The 17,683-nt window shown below is 48.3% G+C and overlaps 2 protein-coding genes across 4 annotated transcripts in view; both read left to right on the forward strand.

Annotated features, from left to right (window-relative positions):
• Fuom (fucose mutarotase) overlaps nucleotides 1–3,701 on the forward strand; it is a 17,518-nt gene extending 13,817 nt beyond the window's left edge. Inside the window, exons 6-8 of the transcript XR_009057597.1 lie at nucleotides 1,960–2,130; nucleotides 2,359–2,642; nucleotides 3,605–3,701. The gene's annotated coding sequence lies outside the window, so the exon portion shown is untranslated. The remainder of the gene's footprint in view (nucleotides 1–1,959; nucleotides 2,131–2,358; nucleotides 2,643–3,604) is intronic.
• On the forward strand, nucleotides 3,421–16,971 carry Caly (calcyon neuron specific vesicular protein). Of its 3 annotated transcripts, none has more exons than XR_009057595.1 (6): nucleotides 3,446–3,725; nucleotides 11,342–11,501; nucleotides 13,255–13,368; nucleotides 14,320–14,433; nucleotides 16,153–16,517; nucleotides 16,824–16,971. XR_009057595.1 is itself a non-coding variant. In XM_057779211.1 (5 exons), the coding sequence occupies exons 1-5, from the start codon at nucleotides 3,592–3,594 to the stop codon at nucleotides 16,465–16,467; spliced, it is 837 nt and encodes a 278-aa protein (XP_057635194.1). In that variant the 5' UTR covers nucleotides 3,421–3,591; the 3' UTR covers nucleotides 16,468–16,971. The 3 variants fall into 3 exon arrangements, 1 of the variants encoding a protein (XP_057635194.1); XR_009057596.1 differs by lacking the exon at nucleotides 3,446–3,725 and adding an exon at nucleotides 4,078–4,096; XM_057779211.1 differs by having other exon boundaries at nucleotides 3,421–3,725; nucleotides 16,153–16,971.
• The last annotated feature ends 712 nt before the right edge of the window (nucleotides 16,972–17,683 follow it).

A 17,683-nucleotide genomic window follows, 5' to 3' on the forward strand; every position in this document is an offset into this window, starting at 1 on the left:
CTAAGATACACACACTCCATAGAGCCTCTTCCATCACTTCATAGTCTTCCTTGCAGTCTACGAGCTGGACGATGCTTTCCCAGCTGAAATGGACGGGGCGCAGCATAGCCCTGGACTGCCATCGGAACACCTCCCTTGACAGTCTCAAAGGTCTTTGGCCAGAGCCTATGGAGCTGCCGGGCATTCTGATGGTTCAATGGGTTTTTGCCAGTGAGCAAAACCTACCCTGACACCAGACGTGCACTTTGAAATGTTGCTAATCTCATATTATGGAAAAAGTATCAAATTTACATATTGTTGCTACATTCCCACTTACTATTTATTTGGTGGGGGTTTTTTTGTGCCCAGAATTATTTCTAGATTTTTGCATAGCCTAACAATGGTCAATAAAACTGTTTTAAAAAAAAAAAACTCTTAAGAACTCAATAACAAGAAGACAAATAGCCTGATAGAAAAACATTTAGAATATCTGAATTGATCTTTCACTAAAGACACACAAATGACAAAAGATGCCAAGCTTCAGTCACTAGGGTAATAAGTACAAGGTGCAAAGTGCACCATGCATGCCTATTGGGACACTGCGCCTGATGGACTGGGTCTCCCCTAAAGTCCTACACTGAAGTTCTAATCATTTAGACTGTGTCTGTAGTTGTAGACAGGATTTTTTAAAAGGCTGTTAAAGGCTGTCTTAGTTGGGGCTTCTCATTCTGTGGTGAGACACCATGACCAAAAAACAAGATAGGGAGGAAAGGTGTGGTGGCCCACAAGGGACTCGGTTTCCATCTGGAGTCTATTCTGCTAATGAATCATTTGAGTTTAAGCTTGCTTGTTTCAGTCTCCTTGAGGGCTGGGAGAAAGCTCTGATTGAGACCACTGGGGAGGGGGGAATACATTATCTATTAAGACACAGGCTGGTGTATGCCAGCCAAAGGCACATATAGATAGAAACGGAAACTGCTTGCTGCTAGCAGGACTCACCTGATAGACAGCGAGCCCTCTTGTGCTTTCTCCTAAGTACAGTACAGGGAGGTGGTTAATTGACTGTATGGCTCTTTGTTCTACTTTCTGATTTTAATCTGTATAAAAGCAAGCTCTGAAATAAACTCTGGGCTGTTTGGTATTGGTCAAAAGACCTCCTGGATCTATCCTGTGTCTCTGCCTCAGTTTCTTTCACCTGCCATTTCCCCAATCCTCGCACCCTCCTCCAGGTACCCAGATTGACTGACTCGTCAGAAGGCTCCAACAGAAAGGGTTTATTGGACTTATGCTTCCATCACAGAAGGAAGTCGGGACAGAAACTCAAACAGGACAGGAACCTGGAGGCAGAAACTGACGCAGAGGCCATGGAGGGGTGCTGCTTACTGGCTTACTCCACATGGCTTGCTCAGTCTATTTTCTTTTAGAAGCCAGGATCACCAGCTCAGGGGTGACTCCACCCACAATGTGCTGGGCATCCCCTCAATCAATCACTAATTAAGAAAATGCTCTACATGCTGGCCACAGCCCAATCTTATGAAAGCATTTTCTCAGTTGTTTCCCCCTCTTAGATGACTATAGTTTGTGTCAAGTTGACATAAATCTAGCCAGCATAAGAGTTGAGAATTATGCTGGGCAGTGGTGGCGCACGCCTTTAATCCCAGCACTCGGGAGGCAGAGGCAGGTGGATCTCTGTGAGTTTGAGACCAGTCTGGTCTACAAGAGCTAGTTCCAGGACAAAAAACCAAAAAAAAAAAAAAAAAAAAAAAAGAGTTGAGAATTATGATGAATAATCTTGGTTGTCAACTTGGCTGCGTCTGGGATCAATTATAACTCAAGCTACTGAGTACAAGAAGAAAACTCCTAAATCTTGGTGGCAATCCAGATAAAAGGACTTGGAAGAGAGAAGCTTGCCTTTTGCTTGTTTGCTCTCACTCTCACTGACAAGTTCATTTATCCTGTTGCTTTGGCATTAACTTCTAGATTCCAACATAGACCGGACATCAGCAGCTCTTCAGGAATCCCCCAGGCTTCCGAGGCCAACTTGGGACTGCTGGGACATCCAGCCTTATGGATTGAAAAATCACTGGATTCTCAGCCTCCAATGTGAGACAGTCATTGTTGGATGACCAGGATCACATACTCTAAGCCAATGTAAGAGATCACATATATACATGTCTATTCATTCTCCCCGTTCTGTTCCTTTAGAGAACACTGACCAGTACAAGGAAGTAGCTCAGTTGGTAGAATGCTTGCCAGACATGCGCAGAGAGTCCTGAGCCCCTTTCTGAGGACCACATAAATGAGTAGAGTGGTGCACATCTCTAATCCCAGCACTCAAGAAGTGGAGTCAAGACCACCAGGAATTCACTGTCATTCTAGGCTATACAGAGAATTCAAGGACAACCAAGGCTGCATGAGATACTGTCTCAAGAAGGAGAAGGGAAAGAGGAACAGGAAGATGAAGAGGAAAAGAAGGCAGATGTGGATAAGTAGTTAATTCAAAAGGGGGGTAATTTGGGTAGGCCCTAATTCGGTCTGATTGGTGTCCTGTTTAGAATAAATTAGAAGACTCTGGAAGAGACACTGTCTACACAAGTCTAGGAACACGATATCAGCAGGACCTGCACCAGCACCTGGATCTTGGAGCTTTGGCCTCCAGAATGGTAAGACTAACCATCCGTGGTAGTTTATGGTCATCTGGCAGGCTGATGCCAATGTCTATTACCAGATAATAATAAATGCTGGTGACTGTGGAGAGCTAGGGCTCCTCTATGCAGCTGACAAGAATGTAAAATAGTGTTGGGCCTGGAGAGATGGCACTTGATGCTCTTGGAGAGAGCCAGAGTTCAGTTCCCAGCACCCACATTGGCGGTTCACAAAACAGTGGCACTTTCCAGCATCTACCCGAGCAATAAAAGCACACTTCTTACAAAGACTTGGCCAGGAATGTTGTTACATTTCGAGCAACAGACACAAAAGAGAACAACCCAGACACCTCTCCATGCCATGACTCACCACTGTTCACCAGCACTGCTGAGTGTAAGCCCTGGAGAAGCATGTCCACTAGAGATGGCCTGTGGGAAGCATGGCATACACTCAACCAAACATCTGTCCGTGCCACCTGCATATTGGCATGCCACAAACAACAGTGACCAAGATAGACAGAGCCAGTCCTGGGAAAGCTTCCAGCCTAGGAATTCAGACGCTGGCACCTAGAGGAGTACCCTCTAAGCGAGAAGCCAACCTCAGCTCCTGACCCCAGGTTCTACTGTGAGATGTTAGGGAAAGGATCTGGCTCCTCCTTAAACCCGGGAATCCTAACTGGAGGAGCAACCAGGCCTCCTCTGATTTGGTGTCTGTACCCCGCAGTGAAGTGATGAAGTATGAGAGCTGGCGTGGTGTATGACTCTACATGGTGTGCGTGTCAGGGGTGAAAATGTGTGTGAAGTGTGCCTTAGCCGTATGTGATATGGGGAGGGGTGAAGTGTGTATCAGATATGTGAAGTGTATGTGAAGTGTGTGTGTCTGATGAGAGACAGTGCAGAGGCCTGCTGTGGGAGGGGGTGTGAGGCCACCTGAGCCACAGTGGTCCCTCCTCCAGCCTGCATCTCCATGGCAACCACAGCCTCGTTCTCGGGCTCCAGCCCCTTGCCAGCCCCGCCTGGTGGCGAAGCGTCTGGAACTGCATCCTCCGCATCCATACCGCATCCCTGTCCTCCCGCGACTGCGTCCTGCAGCAACTGCCTGTGAGCCATTTCCACGTTTCTTCTTTTGGAATAGGGACTAGGGGGCCAGAATGTGTGCGTGGGTGTTCAAGGGTGCAGGGATGTGAGAGGTGCGAGGATGGGGGGGGGGAGGCGGGTACAAGAGTGTACGAGTGTGCGCGTGTGGGATGTATGTGCAAAGATATAGGGGTAGGGGTTGAGAGTCTATGTGGGAATAATTTGGCTAACCTGATGCCTGCCAGAGCGGTGGAGCACAATCATCTCCCTCCCTGAGGTCTGCACTAGAAGTCAGGCTGGCCCAGCTGGCTTGGGTGGAGGATGGTCATTAAACCTCTCAGGACAGTTGGGGCAAGCTCTGCTGCCTTGAGGTGGAGTGGTCCCTAGACCTCGAGGTATGTCGAGAAATCTCTACAGGCCAATGGCAACCTGAACATTAGAAAGAATTATGGCTGCTCAGCCAGCACAAACCCAGTCGTGGGCATAGTAGGGTAGCAGAGGCAGTGGGACAGCTGAACCTCAGCCCACCCAGTCCAAGGTGACTGCAGACCCCCTCCCTGTGGTCTGGCTCCACCTCTGCAGGTCCTGAAGAGCCAGTGGGAGCTGTACATCGTCAAGCTGGCCCAGGGGCACAAATCCTAGCTCCAGTTCGGGTCTGTCTGTGGGGGTGGGGTGAAGAAAAGAGGAAAACAGCCAGATGGGGAGAGAGGGGTCAGCAGAAGGGGCGTTGACCGGAGTATTGAGTTTTTAGCTGTCTGCGCATGGGAGGGCATGATGGGGGTGGCTGCATGAAGGTTCGAGGAGGGTAGGAGATAGGGCAGCCACTTGTCTCAAACCACCTGCCGCTGCTCGGTTCCGGATTTTGGGCCACAGGTGGCTGGTGAGTGTAGGAAGCCAAAATCAACCGTGCACCTCCTCTTCGTCCCCCTTTGCTTGGGCCCCGCAGAACAACAACCCTTAAAACTAGAGGCAAACCACTACCCACAGGGCTGGGATGCAAGCAGACCAGAGTGGGCTCTGCCGCAGGGCCATGGTGGTGAGGCGGGGGAGGGAGGGCACGAGTCCGCACCAGTGTGCCCTTCTCGTGACGCAGCATGAAAAAGTGCGTGTGCAAGCGAGTCTTGTGACCTCTGGCCCAGCTTTTATGGGCTTTCAATTAAAAGTCCGCATCCGCCTTCATTTATTTGTCCGTCAACATCTTGTCGGTGCACAACCCCCAGATCGTGACCAGAGATGCCCAGTCCCATCCCCAGGGGGGCACTGCGAATGAGCAGCAAACCCTCAGGAGACGAAATGACAGAGTAGGACAGAGAAGGACCGGTGAACGGTGTTGGGGCGCCTTCTCAATTCTAAAGCTTTATGATCCCTGCCATCTTCCCAGAGGTGCCCCCAAGATCCAGGGCGGACTCTTCTTGTGTGCTGAGAGAGGGGGAGAGTTTTCCACACAGAGCCCTTCGTTTGCGATGTTCTGACTGTGGCGATGAAGGACTAGAAACTTGACATGGAACTCGGGGGCGGGGGGCTGCCTCCGTTTCCATAGGAACCCGCGGTGACGTAAATGGCCCGCAGCTGTGTCACCGTGGCAACCGAAGGCGGAGCTCGTGGGGAGGGCGGGGATTCTTGTGGACCGTAGTAGAGACTTGGATGCGTCGGGAGGACGCCATCTTCTGTCGATTCCCGTTTTCCTGGCTATTTTACCTCCACGTATCACCTGGCCCGCCGTTTTTATTCTTCATAATAATTTCCGGTCCGTCTCTATAACCAATGCCTAACAAGTTGCCCCCAAGCCATCCGATTGCCCACGTTCTCAGGCCAACGTAGAGCCAGCTTCCTCCCTAGGGCAGAATCCACCTCTTAAAGAGGCTCTTTGTTGGCAACTGCCTGGTTTCTGTAAAGGCTGGGCAAGGCAGAAGGTCATAGGTTTAACACACGTCAAAGAGAGCAGGGTCTTAGAGGGTCTGCCTGAGATGGGGGGAGGGAGTGTTGATGCTGCTTCCTGTCCTCCAAATAGCCATACCTCCCTCACCCCCTACCCAGCCTTCCTTCTCTACTTTCTTGCCCTGGGAAGTTCTGCTCCCAGCTGTCCCTAACACTGGACAGCTTTGAAATACCATCTCCTCTGTGTTCCTCAGGGCCCGTCACATTTATGGGGCCCAGCCAGTAGAGAAGGAGAAGCAGTGGCCATCTGCAGGTCTGGAGAGGTCAGCTGGCCTTCCAAGGGTGACTGTCCAAATGAACCCCAACTTTTACCATCCTGGAGGCAAGAAGTCCATAATCAGATTTCAGCAGAGCCATGCTTTAGATGAAGGTTCAAGGAGAGCGTTTTCCTTTGCTCCTTCCAGTCTCTGTTGTCCTGAGCAGTGTTTGGATAGCAGCTGTGTAACTATAGCCTGCCTCCATCTGCAGAAGGCATTTCTCTGAGGTCCAAGCCCTCTTATGAGGATGCCCACAGTGGAATAAACCCGCCCCCTATCTATTCTAATATGACCTCATCTTAACTCCATTACAAAGATAAGGACTGTTTCAAATAAAATCTCTTTCACGGGTACTGAGTTAAAACTCACTGTCCTTTTTGTGGCGTTATCAGTTAACCGACAACGACCTGTTGTCACTTGTGTGTTGCGAATATCTCTCAGAGTTTCTGTTTATCCTCTTTGATGGTCTTGTCTTGATAGGCAAGGGTTTTTTATTTCAACATGGAAGGTAATTTGTTGAGATTTTCTTTTATAAAAGGAAATCTGAGCATTGCTGGTAAAATCTTTCTCTTCCTGGGGTTGGAAATATTCTCCTGCATTGTCTCTGAAGTGCTTTGTTCTTGTGTTCATGTGTGCATTGCGTGTGTACCCATGTGTGCTCATATTGTGTATTCAGATATGCCTGTAGTGATGGGATCTGCTTCACTCCAAGTAGCCTTAATTTTTAAGACACAACCAGCCTCTCTGCTATTAACCGAGGTCTGAATTATAGAATGTGTCAAATGGGTTTCTCTCCACTAGGCATCAACACCACCAGTGTACACTGCTGTGTTCAAGGCAGACACCCAGCAGACAGACTTCCTTTGTCAAGACATCTTGTGTGTTCCTGTCTTTCTACCTTGTACATGCAATTTTGATGTTTCAAGTTCATAAATTTGTTAGAATTTTGATTGGAAGTTGTTAATTCTACAAATACAGTCAGGGAATTTAAGCATAAAAACCTCCACAAATCTGTACTATAGAGGCTTCCCTACCTGATAAAGGATTTCAGATGTTCCTTGGGTCCCTGTCACTATTTCGTGACCTTCCATATGGAGTACTGCCCATCATCTCTGTCCTGGGCTTTGGAACTGTTTAAATAGAACCTTACCTGGCTCACACTAGGAGAGGCTGAGGCAGGATGATCTTAAGTTCAAGGCCAGCCTTGAACTATAGAGGGCTATATAGTGAGACCCAACTTTATTAAAAAATAAAAAACTGGGTTGGGGAGATGGTTCAGGGGTTGAGAGCAGAGAGGACCACACCAAGCAGCTCCCAGCTCCCTGTAGCTTCAGAGGATCTGATACCTCTGACTTCTAAGGACAGCTGCATGAACAGACACACGTGCCTGTTCATGAAGGGGATGTGGCACCTTCTTCTGACCTCTGCAAGTGGGCACAGACATATGTGCAGGCAAAACATAATAGAAGAAATTACACACATAGAAACGCATCATTAAAGATAAAGATTTTAACACACTTTTTCTCAAAAATATTTTTGCCACCAACATATAAAAGTATATCTGCTTTCTAAGAACTCAAATTTAACTGGACTTTTAAATTTTTCTGTGTGTATGAGTGTTTTACTTGTATATTGGTGTGTGTGCCACATGTATTTCTGGTGCCCCTGGAGTTCAGAACAAGCCATGGAGCCCCTGGACCTGGAGTTACAGACAGCTGTGAGCTGCTGTGTAGGTGCCAGGAACTGAACAGAGGTCCTGTTAACTGCTGAACCCTTCAAAGTCTTTATCACGCTTACTGACTGTGTGTGAGTGGCCTTAAGTCCCAGCATAGGTGAGGAGGTCACAGCACACCCGCACAAGGCAGTTCTCTCCTTCCACCACGTGAGTTCTGGGGATTGAACTTGGGTTTTCAGGCTTGGCAGCAAGTACTCTTACCCACTGAGCCATCTCACTGACCCTGGATACTTTCAATTTTTATACTTTATATGTGAAGGATTTGTTTCTGCGTTTAAATATAAAAGCTATTTCATCCATGAATAATCTGTATTACTCTCTGAACCTCTGTCCTGGTTTCTTTACCTGGTGAAACTGTGCTGGCTGAGTACTCAGGACTGCAGTTTCTGGAACTTCATCAGCTGGGTTAGCCACTCTTCTACGGCTGTGAAGCAGCACCATGACCAAGGCAACTCTTACAAAATAAGCCAATGGCAGGCTTACTTACAGTTAAGAGGTTTAGTCTTTTATCATCATAAAGGGGAGCCTGGCATGGCAGATAGAAGTAGCTGATCCACAGTGGGGTGGGGGGTGGGGGGGCTTGGGACTTCAAAGCCCACCCCCAGCGACATACTTTCTCATTAACAAGGTCACACCTCCTAACCCTTCTAGTCCCTTTATATCATGACACTGCTTAATGACTAAGCTTTCAAATGTATGAGCTTGCGCAGGCCATTCTTGGGCAAACCACCACATCAGTCTAGGCCATCAGCATCTCCATGGTCGTCAGAACAGAAGACCCAGATTCCAGATTCAAGGTGATGATGCACACCTGTAATCCTGGACTCAGGAATCTGAGGCAGGAGGATCAGGAATTCAAGGCCAGCCTGGCTCAAAAGAGAAAACAAAAAATAAACAAAACAACAAAACTTATCTTCATTAATCTGTTGGGTTTGTGTGTGTGTGTGTATGTGTGTGTAGTATGTGTATTTGTGTGTGTGGTGTGTGTGGTGTATGTGTGTGTGGTGTATGTATATGTGCGTGTGTGTATGTGGTATATGTGTATGGTATGTGTGGTGTATGTGTTTGTGTGGTGTGTGTGTGTGGTATGTGTGTGTAGTGTGTGTATGTGGTATGTGTGTGGTGCAGTGTGATGTGTATGTGTGTGGTGTGGTGTGATGTGTATGTGTGTGATGTGTATGTGTGTGTGGTATAAATGGTGTATGTGTGTGTATGTGTGTATATGTGGTATATATGTTGTGTATGTAGTGTGTGTGGCGTGTTCGTGGTGTATATTTGTGTATGTGGGAGGGGTGTGGGGGGTGTGGGTATGGGGTGTGTGTTGTGTATGTATGTGGTGTGGTGTGTATGTGGTATGTGTGTATGTGGTGTGTGTGGTGTGTATGTGTGTGTGGTATGTGTGTATGTGGTGTGTGTGTGTGCATGTAGTGTTTTGTGGTGTATATGTGTCTGTGTGGTATGTGTATGTGGTGTGTGTGGTGTGTAATTGTGTGTGGTGTGGTGTGTGATATGTGTGTGGTATGTGTTTGTGGTTTTTGTGTATGTGGTATGTGTGTGGTATGTATATGTGGTTTTTGTGTATGTGGTGTGTGTTTGGTATGTGTGTGTGTGGTATGTGTATGTGGTATGTGTGTGGTGTGGTGTGTATGATGTGTGCTTGTGTGTTCAGGTACACTCACCTGTGTGAAAGTAGCTCACTTTGGGTGTCTCCTCTGTGAGTCTGCACCTAGCTTTGAGACAGGATCTCTCACTGAGTTTCATGCTCTCCATTTCAGCTATGCTGGCAATGGCTGCTGAGCCACCAAATTCCATACCTCTCTGCCCACTTCCTCCCAGCCCTGTGGGATGCAAGCCATGGCCCAGCTTCTGTGTGGGTGCTGGGATCTGAACCGGGTCCTCAGGTTCAAACAGCAAGCACTTTCCCCACTGAGCCGTCTCCCAGCCTCATGGAACTGCTTTCAAAATTTCACACCCAGAATAAACACAACTTTGGTGATCTATGTTTTGTTGAACTCGGCTTGCTCGAGTTTCACTTAAGGTTTCTGCTGTCTGTGGGAGGGACTGATCTGGGAGTTCCTCCTCCTAATGTGCTTGAGAGCTGTAAGGGGGAGGCAAGAGGGTAGCCTCCGGAGCCGATGAGGGCTCCTTTGTTCTTTCTCTGGAAATTTTGCAACACATTGGCAGTATTTCCTTTTAAAAATGGTTATATTGGCATGATTTTGTCTGAGATTGAAGTTCTATGTGAGATGGGGGAGTTGTTTTGCTTTGTAGTATTTTATTTTATTTTTTGAGATAGGGTCTCACTATACATCAGTAGCTGGCCTGGAACTCACTGTATAGAGCAGGCTGGTTTCAAACTCAGAAATATGCCTGCCTTCGCCTTCCAAAAGCCAGGATTAAAAGCAAGCACCCCCACACACAGCTCCTAGACGGTTTTAATAATAGTATGTTTTGTTTCCCATATGTCATCTTAGAGGACCCTTCCCCTCTGAGAGCAACTGCAAGATGAGAGTGTGAAGCATGATTAATAAAAACTCAGAAACAGAAATCTGGGTTCAACCTCAAGGTCAGGAAAGCAAAACAGCCAGCCACTGCCTCTTACCTCGACTTCAGTCTGAAAATGGTGATCCTGCCTCCAGGAAACCTCAGAATGTGACTGAGTCTCTTCCCATTTTATAATCCTCTCTACTCTAGTTCTGGGATTAAGGGTGTGCACTGCTACCTCCTGGTTTCTATGGCAAGATACTGTACCTACTGGGATTAAAGGTGTGTGTCATTGCTGCCTGTTCTGTAAGGCTGGCCAGTATGGCTGTTTTACTCTTATAATCTTCAGGCAAGCTTTATTTGTTAAAATATAAATTAAATGCCACTACAAGAGTATATAATCCTTTTCTAAAAAAATATTTATTATGTCTACATTTATATATCTGTGTATGTATGTGCAGCACATGCATGCAGAAGCCTATGGAGGCCAGAAGAGAGCAGCAGATCCCCTGGAGCCAGAGTTACAGGAGGCTGTGAAGGCATTTCAAATGGATGCTGGAAGCCCAACCTCAGTCCTCCACAGGAGCATTAAGCACTCTTAACTTCTTAACTGCTGAGCCATCTCTCCATCCTTGAACATGTGCACTCTTGACTTACCAGAGTCAGTGGGACTTGCACCCTCCTCCAGACTGCAAAGACTGCCTGACTGCAGGATGGGCTCTCAGCCCCCCAAAGGGCAGGTCTTCCTGCACCACCAGAACTGTATACATTTGTCACCTTCCTTGGAAGTTCACATAGAGAACCAATGGCAATTAACAGTGACATGTCCCATATTGTATGGGATAGACATCTTTTTTGTGTTTTGTTTTAAAGTACCAACAGTTAACAGATTCACATTGCTCTGGGCCTCCTGCTAGGTCCAATTCTCCCACTGACTCCCTGAATTCTTTCCTTCTGGTGGAATATGTGTCCTTCAAGCACATGCCCGAGCAGGCTGGCCAGAGGATGATATCGTGGTTCTATTTTGAAATAGTCTCTGGCCGGAGACTCCATTCTGCCCTGCTGAGGGGCCAGGAGGGAATGTGTAACCAAGAGCTGGACCTCTTACAGCACATCCCTGGATTTTGCATGAGAAGCCTTGGGGCATTCTGGGTCCTTACTCCGGAATTAGCTGTATGATTGTCCATTGCATGACTGGTAAGCAGTGACTCTAACTCTGTTTCTAGGCTGGGACAAGGACCACCACCCGCCATGGTGAAGCTGGGCTGCAGCTTCTCTGGGAAGTCAGGCAAAGAAATGGGAGGCCACGAAGGGGCTGCCATGGACAGTGTCCCTCTGATCAGCCCCCTAGATGTCAGCCTGCTTCAGCCTTCATTCTCTGACCAGGTGAGTAGTCTGAGGCAGTGCAGGTCTTCTCAGCTTGCCTAGGGACAGAAAGGTATGGGTAAGGTTTATGTCAATGTTGCCTCCCCTCAAAGTGCCCTGAGGATAGGCCGAACTGGGCAGAAATCCAAACTGACCATGCGCAAGTGTGACCTCCCAGTTAGGGTCTCATATCCAGAGCCCTACTCATCTGAACCAGGGTAAACTGACCACTGGATTCCTTGGAATTTAAACACTCAGACTGTAATGTAATCTGACAGGACCAGCAAGATGGAGTTGCAGTCACCAGTTGTGCTGGCTGGCTTTCTGTTACGTTGGCACCAGCTGTAGTTGTCTGGGACTGAACGAGCATGTGATCAAACCGGACTCTCTGAATGTGGCTGACAATGAGGGCGGACTGAGAAGCCAAGGATAATGGCACTGGGTTTTGATTCTGCTACATGTACCAGCTTTTTGGGAACCTAGTCTGTTTGGATGCACACCTTCCTAGACCTGGATGGAGCAGGGAGGGCCTTGACTTCCCTCAGGGCAAATCTCTGACTTCTCTTAGGACTGGAGAGTGAAGGGGGAGGGAGAGAGAAATGGGAGGAGGGGAGGAGGTGGAAATTTTTAATAAATAAATAAATTAAAAATAAAATAAAATAAAAAAGAAAACCTCAACTGAGAAAGTGCTTTCCTAAAATCTGGCTGTAGGTAAGCCTACATTTTTATTTATTTATTTATTTATTAATTATTTATTTTGGTTTTTTGAGACAGGCTTTCTCTGTGTCTTTGGAGCCTGTCCTGGAACTAGCTCTTGTAAACCAGGTTGGCTTCAAACTCACAGAGATCCGTCTGCCTCTGCCTCCCGAGTGCTGGGATTAAAGGCGTGCGCCACCACTGCCTGGTTTTCAGAGCATTTTCTTAATTCATGACTGATGAGGCTGACCAAGCCCATTGTGGATGGTCCCATCTCTGGGCTTCTGGTCCTGGGTTCTAATAAGAAAGCATGAGGAGCAAGCCAGTAAGCAGCATTCCTCCGTGGCCTCTGCATCAGCTCCTGCCTCCAGGTTCCAGCTGTTTGAGTCCCTGTGTTGACTCCCTACGATGATAGACAATGATGTGGAAGTATAATCCAAATAAACTCTTCCCCATCTGGTTTTCGGTCTTGGTGTTTCATCACAGCAATAGTGACATTAACTATTAACTAGGACATCATTCTTTTCTTCTGGACAGGACTCTAGGTTAGGGCACAAAAAAAAAGGCTTCTTGGACAGGTGACTGAGGGGGTTGGTGACTTTTAGTAGAAGTCAGCAAGAAGCAAAAAGTAGCCCAAGGCTGGCCTAGTCTGGCCCTTCAGGAGCCCAGGGCAGCTCCCCAGTGATTTGGGTCCGTTTTAGCTGCACTTACTCTAACAGTGAAGGCTGAGAACAGATCTATCCTTGCCCCTCAAGTGGCTGGGGACTCTAGACTCTAGAAGCTGTCAGAGGAGTCGGGTTAGACCTCCTGAAGGAGAGGAACCAGATTATGGAGCAGCAGTAGAAGTTGCCACCAGAGAGCCCACCCTGAGCCTGGCAAGGCCTTGAACAGCTGTGGTCGCCATCAGACCTTCAGTGTTCACCTTCTAGCTTCAGCTTTGAGATGCTACAGCTGACTGGCCACCAAACAGTACAGACCCACGGTCAGTGCTGTCTCCTCAGTTCCAAACCCCTCAGTTCAGGGCTCTCCTGGGTCCCCACCAGCTGTCCAAAGATGTCATGGCCATCTCTTCCTGTAGGTGCTCATCAAAACACAGACAGAATATCAGCTTTCCTCCTCAGACCAGACAAAGAAGTTTGGAGATTTGGAGGGTCAAAGACTGGCCTGTGGCCACCCAGAGGAAGGACGCAAAGTAAGTATATCACCTCTCCCTGAGGGAAGTTAGAGCAGGGGAGAGGCCAGATGAGCAACTCAGGCCTTGTTTGCTTGGGTCTCCTAGGGACCAAAGGGATCAATCCTACTCAGATGTCGCCTCTAGTGCTGCCTGGCCACTAGCTGTCCATCCTTACCCAGCCTTCTTCTGAGCAGCCTGAGTTCCCGGGAGACATTTCCCATGGGAAGTGCCTGTCTCCCAGTCTGTCATTGTCTACCTCTGTGCAGGCTTTTTATGGAACAGATATGAGCTTTACCTTTTATCTGGAAAATGTCTCCTCTTTGTCTTCTTTTAACCACGTCAATGATGGTTTTAATAATCACTTTTAGCTGACTATTTCTAGTGCTTTTTCATTTGCAGAAGCAACACCTGCCTTTTCCCATAGTTTCTTCAGTGGCTGTGCCCATCAAAGGCGCTGAGGCCTCCCGGGGTGGTACTAATGCTCCTACCTCACTAGACCTCTCTCTCTCTCTCTCTCTCTCTCTCTCTCTCTCTCTCTCTCTCTCTCTCTCTCTCTCTCTCACACACACACACACACACACACACACACTGCTTCTTGCATCCTGTCCCCCTGCTGTGACAACCACAAACTTCTGTTGGCCACATGGGCAAGGCAAACCAGTAGCAACTTCTGGGTCAATTGGCTGGATGCAATTTAACTGGCCAAAGCAGTTAGTTTACTTGATCATAGATGTTTCCAGAATCCCAGCAAATCGGGGTCTGAAAAAAAAAAAAAAAAAAACAAAAACAAAAAAAAAAAAAACCAGTTCCTGGACCTTTGGTCCCGGAGCTGACCTCAGGGAAGGAGACAAGATGTAGGTAGGGGCAGCGGTATTGTGCCCAGCTCCAGTTCTTAGGGACTGTCCCCTCAGGGAGGCTGCCCCGGCCATAACTCACCTGCACTAAGTTCTGTTCCTTTCTCTCTGCCAGGTGCCGACTGCAAGGATGATCGCCTTCGTCATGGCTCTCATGGGCTGTGTGCTGATCATGTACAAGGCTATTTGGTATGACCAGTTCTCCTGCCCGGATGGCTTCCTGCTTCGGGTAAGCTTGAGGAACCAAGGACCAGGGCAGGATGTGGAGGGCTTTCTGGGGCAGCATCAAGGATGAATGCTTCCCATCTCCCACCCCTAGGTTTCCTTCCAAATGACAAGGCTGACCCTGTGTGATTAATCCCCTTACTTCCTAGAATATACTGAGAGCCCATCTTTTGAAACTTTCCAGGCAAAGGTTGTTTTAGGGCTGCAGAAATGGCTCAGTAGGGGCCATACTGTATAAGCATGAGAACCCATAGAGAAGGCCAGATGTGACTGCCTGTACCCCAGCACTGTGGGGTGACAGAAACAGGACAGTTGCTAAGACTTGATCCAGGTTCAGTGAGAGACCCCATCTGAAGGAGACCTCCTCTGGCCAACTCAAGCACAATTACAGACACACAAAATGAAACTCAAAAACAGAAAAGAGAGAAGGGTTTTTGTTTGTTTGTGTTTGTGTTTTAATCTAAACTGAAGTAGGAGGTGCTAGCAGAACTCTTCAGTGCCCTGGTGCCCTCCAGCTCCTGGGGAGGAGACCTGCCTGCATTTGGCAGGTTTCTCTACTGAGCCCTTTAGTCCTTAGTCATTTCCCTAGACTTCAAGAGGTTTGTTTCTTCTTCTTCTTCTTCTTCTTCTTCTTCTTCTTCTTCTTCTTCTTCTTCTTCTTCTTCTTCTTCTTCTTCTTCTTTTCTTCTTCTTCTTCTTCTTCTTCTTCTTCTTCTTTTCTTCTTCTTCTTCTTCTTCTTCTTCTTCTTCTTCTTCTTCTTCTTCTTCTTCTTCTTCTTCTTCTTCTTCTTCTTCTTCTTCTTCTTCTTCTTCTTCTTCTTCTTCTTCTTCTTCTTCTTTTCCAGAGACAGGGTCTCACTGTGTAGCCCTGGCTGGCCTGGAACTCACAGAAATATCTTGTCTCCAAAGTGCTGGGATGAAAGAAGTGAATGCCCATACGAGAGGTCTTTTTTGGGAGGGGTAGTTTTAGTTTTGGTTTTTTGAGACAGAGTTTCTCTGTGTAACAGCCCTGTCCTGGAACTAGCTCTTGTAGACCATACTGGCTTCGAACTCACAGAGATCCGCCTGTGTCTGCTTCCCAAGTGCTTGAATTAAAGGCGTGCGCCACCACTGCTGGATGCAGGAGGCTTTCAAATGTATTATGGGCATTAATGCTTTCTGCATATTTAGCAAATATTTCCTTCTACTTTAAAAATCTCAACTCCATTAATGACAGTTAAAATTTTTTAATATTTTTTAAATGCTTCATATTTTAGAAGTAGTCTCCTCTTTTTCCCTTAATCCTCTGGTCTCTGGGATGGAGTTCACAGAGGCACTGAAGTCTGGCTGGCTTTTTTGTGGGGGGAAGAAGAGACATAAAGTTTTAGCTTCAGATGTTCTGGAATTCACTATGTAGCCCATACTAGCCTCTGATTCACTTCAATCCTCTTGACTCAGCCTTCCCAGTGCCGGCAATATAAACATGGTCCCCACACCAGTCTATGTTTTCTGCCTTTCCCACACAGCATGGTTCTAAGAGACTGCTCCCAAGCAAAGGCCCCAATTCACACCACCCGCTTCTCGAAAGAGCCTCAGGTTCTGACCCTCTGACCCGAAGCCAAAGTTGCCTTTGTGGGTTTTTAATTATGACCATCCTCCTCGTCCCCGTCCTCCTCCTCCTCCTCCTCCTCCTTTTTCACTATGATCCCCGGTTCCCTTACGGGTCCGGAATATGCCTTTGCAGCACAAGATTTGCACCCCGCTGACCCTGGAGATGTACTACACTGAGATGGACCCCGAGCGCCACCGCAGCATCCTGGCAGCCATGGGCGCCTACCCGATGAACCGCAAGCATGGCACCGAGATGCCCGCTGCTTGGGGGAACAACTACCGGGCCTCCAAGGGGGAGCATAAGGGTCCCACCCCAGCGGCAGTGGTTGTGTCCACTGCAGCTGCAATGGCAGCAGCGGGCACAGAGCCATCAGGGAAGCCTTTGACCATAAGAGAGAAAGAAGACCCACAAAAGGCGGAGGGCGTGCCGTCCCAGGCCCCCCAGTGACTGTCGTCCCGACCCCCTCACACACACACACACTCCCGCCGCTGACTGGGGTAAGTGTATTCCGCCTAAACAAGGACTGGCTAGCTCGCAGATCACAGGCTTGCTCTGCCCTGCCCTGCCCTGCCCTACCCTGCCCTGCCCTGCCCTGCCCTACCCTGCCCATCTCTCCGCCCTTCCCTGTCCCCACGCCACCCTCCCCCCATTTCCCCACATCCCTCACTTCCCTCCAGTCCCAGAAACCTACCCAGCTGTGCACCCTCTCTTGAGGCTACCTCCAGGTCTGCGTACAGGGCTTGCCTTCCTGTCCAGCACACCAGCCCTCTGTCCCTTTCACCCTGACCCTTCTGTCTTCACAGCGACCCCCACTAGCTTCTTTGATCCGCGCACCTCCCTGATGCTTCTCCACCCAGTGATTGTGCTTCTGCCCCAAAGCACCCCGCTGAAGCCCCTGCCCCTGGTGGGCCTCTGACTCTGTTGCTTTTCTGTAAGTAAAGATTCACAACTACCTGAGCCTTAGTTTCTCTTTTGGTCGCAGCCTTGTGTGAGCATTTTCATTACCCTCTGAACCTAAGAGGACACCTAAGGGTGCCTGCTTTTGAGGAAGAGAAATAGTTCCTGCTCTTCCCAACTCCAGCCCAGCCTAGAGACCACTGGCCACAATGGAATAAATCACTCAGGGGAATTGGGGTGACTCCTGACTGCCCCAGGAATCAAATGTATTCTGCTGTACTAGCATCTACTTGGTGCTGGGTCTGGTTCTGGATCCTCTCCATTCAATAAGGGTCTGGGCCGGGCGGTGGTGGCGCACACCTTTAATCCCAGCACTCGGGAGGCAGAGGCCAGGCGGAGCTCTGTGAGTTCGAGACCAGCCTGGTCTACAAGAGACAGTTCCAGGACTGGCTCCAAAGCTGCAGACAAAACCCTGTCTCGAAAAGCCAAAAAAAAAAAAAAAAAAAAAGTGTGTCAATAAGGGTCTGTTTCTGGATCCTCTCCATGCAATAAGGATTGTCCTCCACTGGGAGGAGCTCTTGGGTTTTAGAACCACTCACAGTGAGTTCTTTCCTAGATACCCACAGCACGAATGATGAAGAAAGGACTGAATACTGGCCTGAGTTGGGGGTGGGACCTTTCAGGAACTTTGTGATTTGCCTTCTGTGAGTTGGAGGGTCCCCTCAATCCCTTCCCTAGCATTGACATCTCCCTTTAGGAGTTAGAC

This window comes from Chionomys nivalis, chromosome 8 (assembly GCF_950005125.1).
Source record: "Chionomys nivalis chromosome 8, mChiNiv1.1, whole genome shotgun sequence".
NCBI classification, from domain to species: domain Eukaryota; kingdom Metazoa; phylum Chordata; class Mammalia; order Rodentia; family Cricetidae; genus Chionomys; species Chionomys nivalis.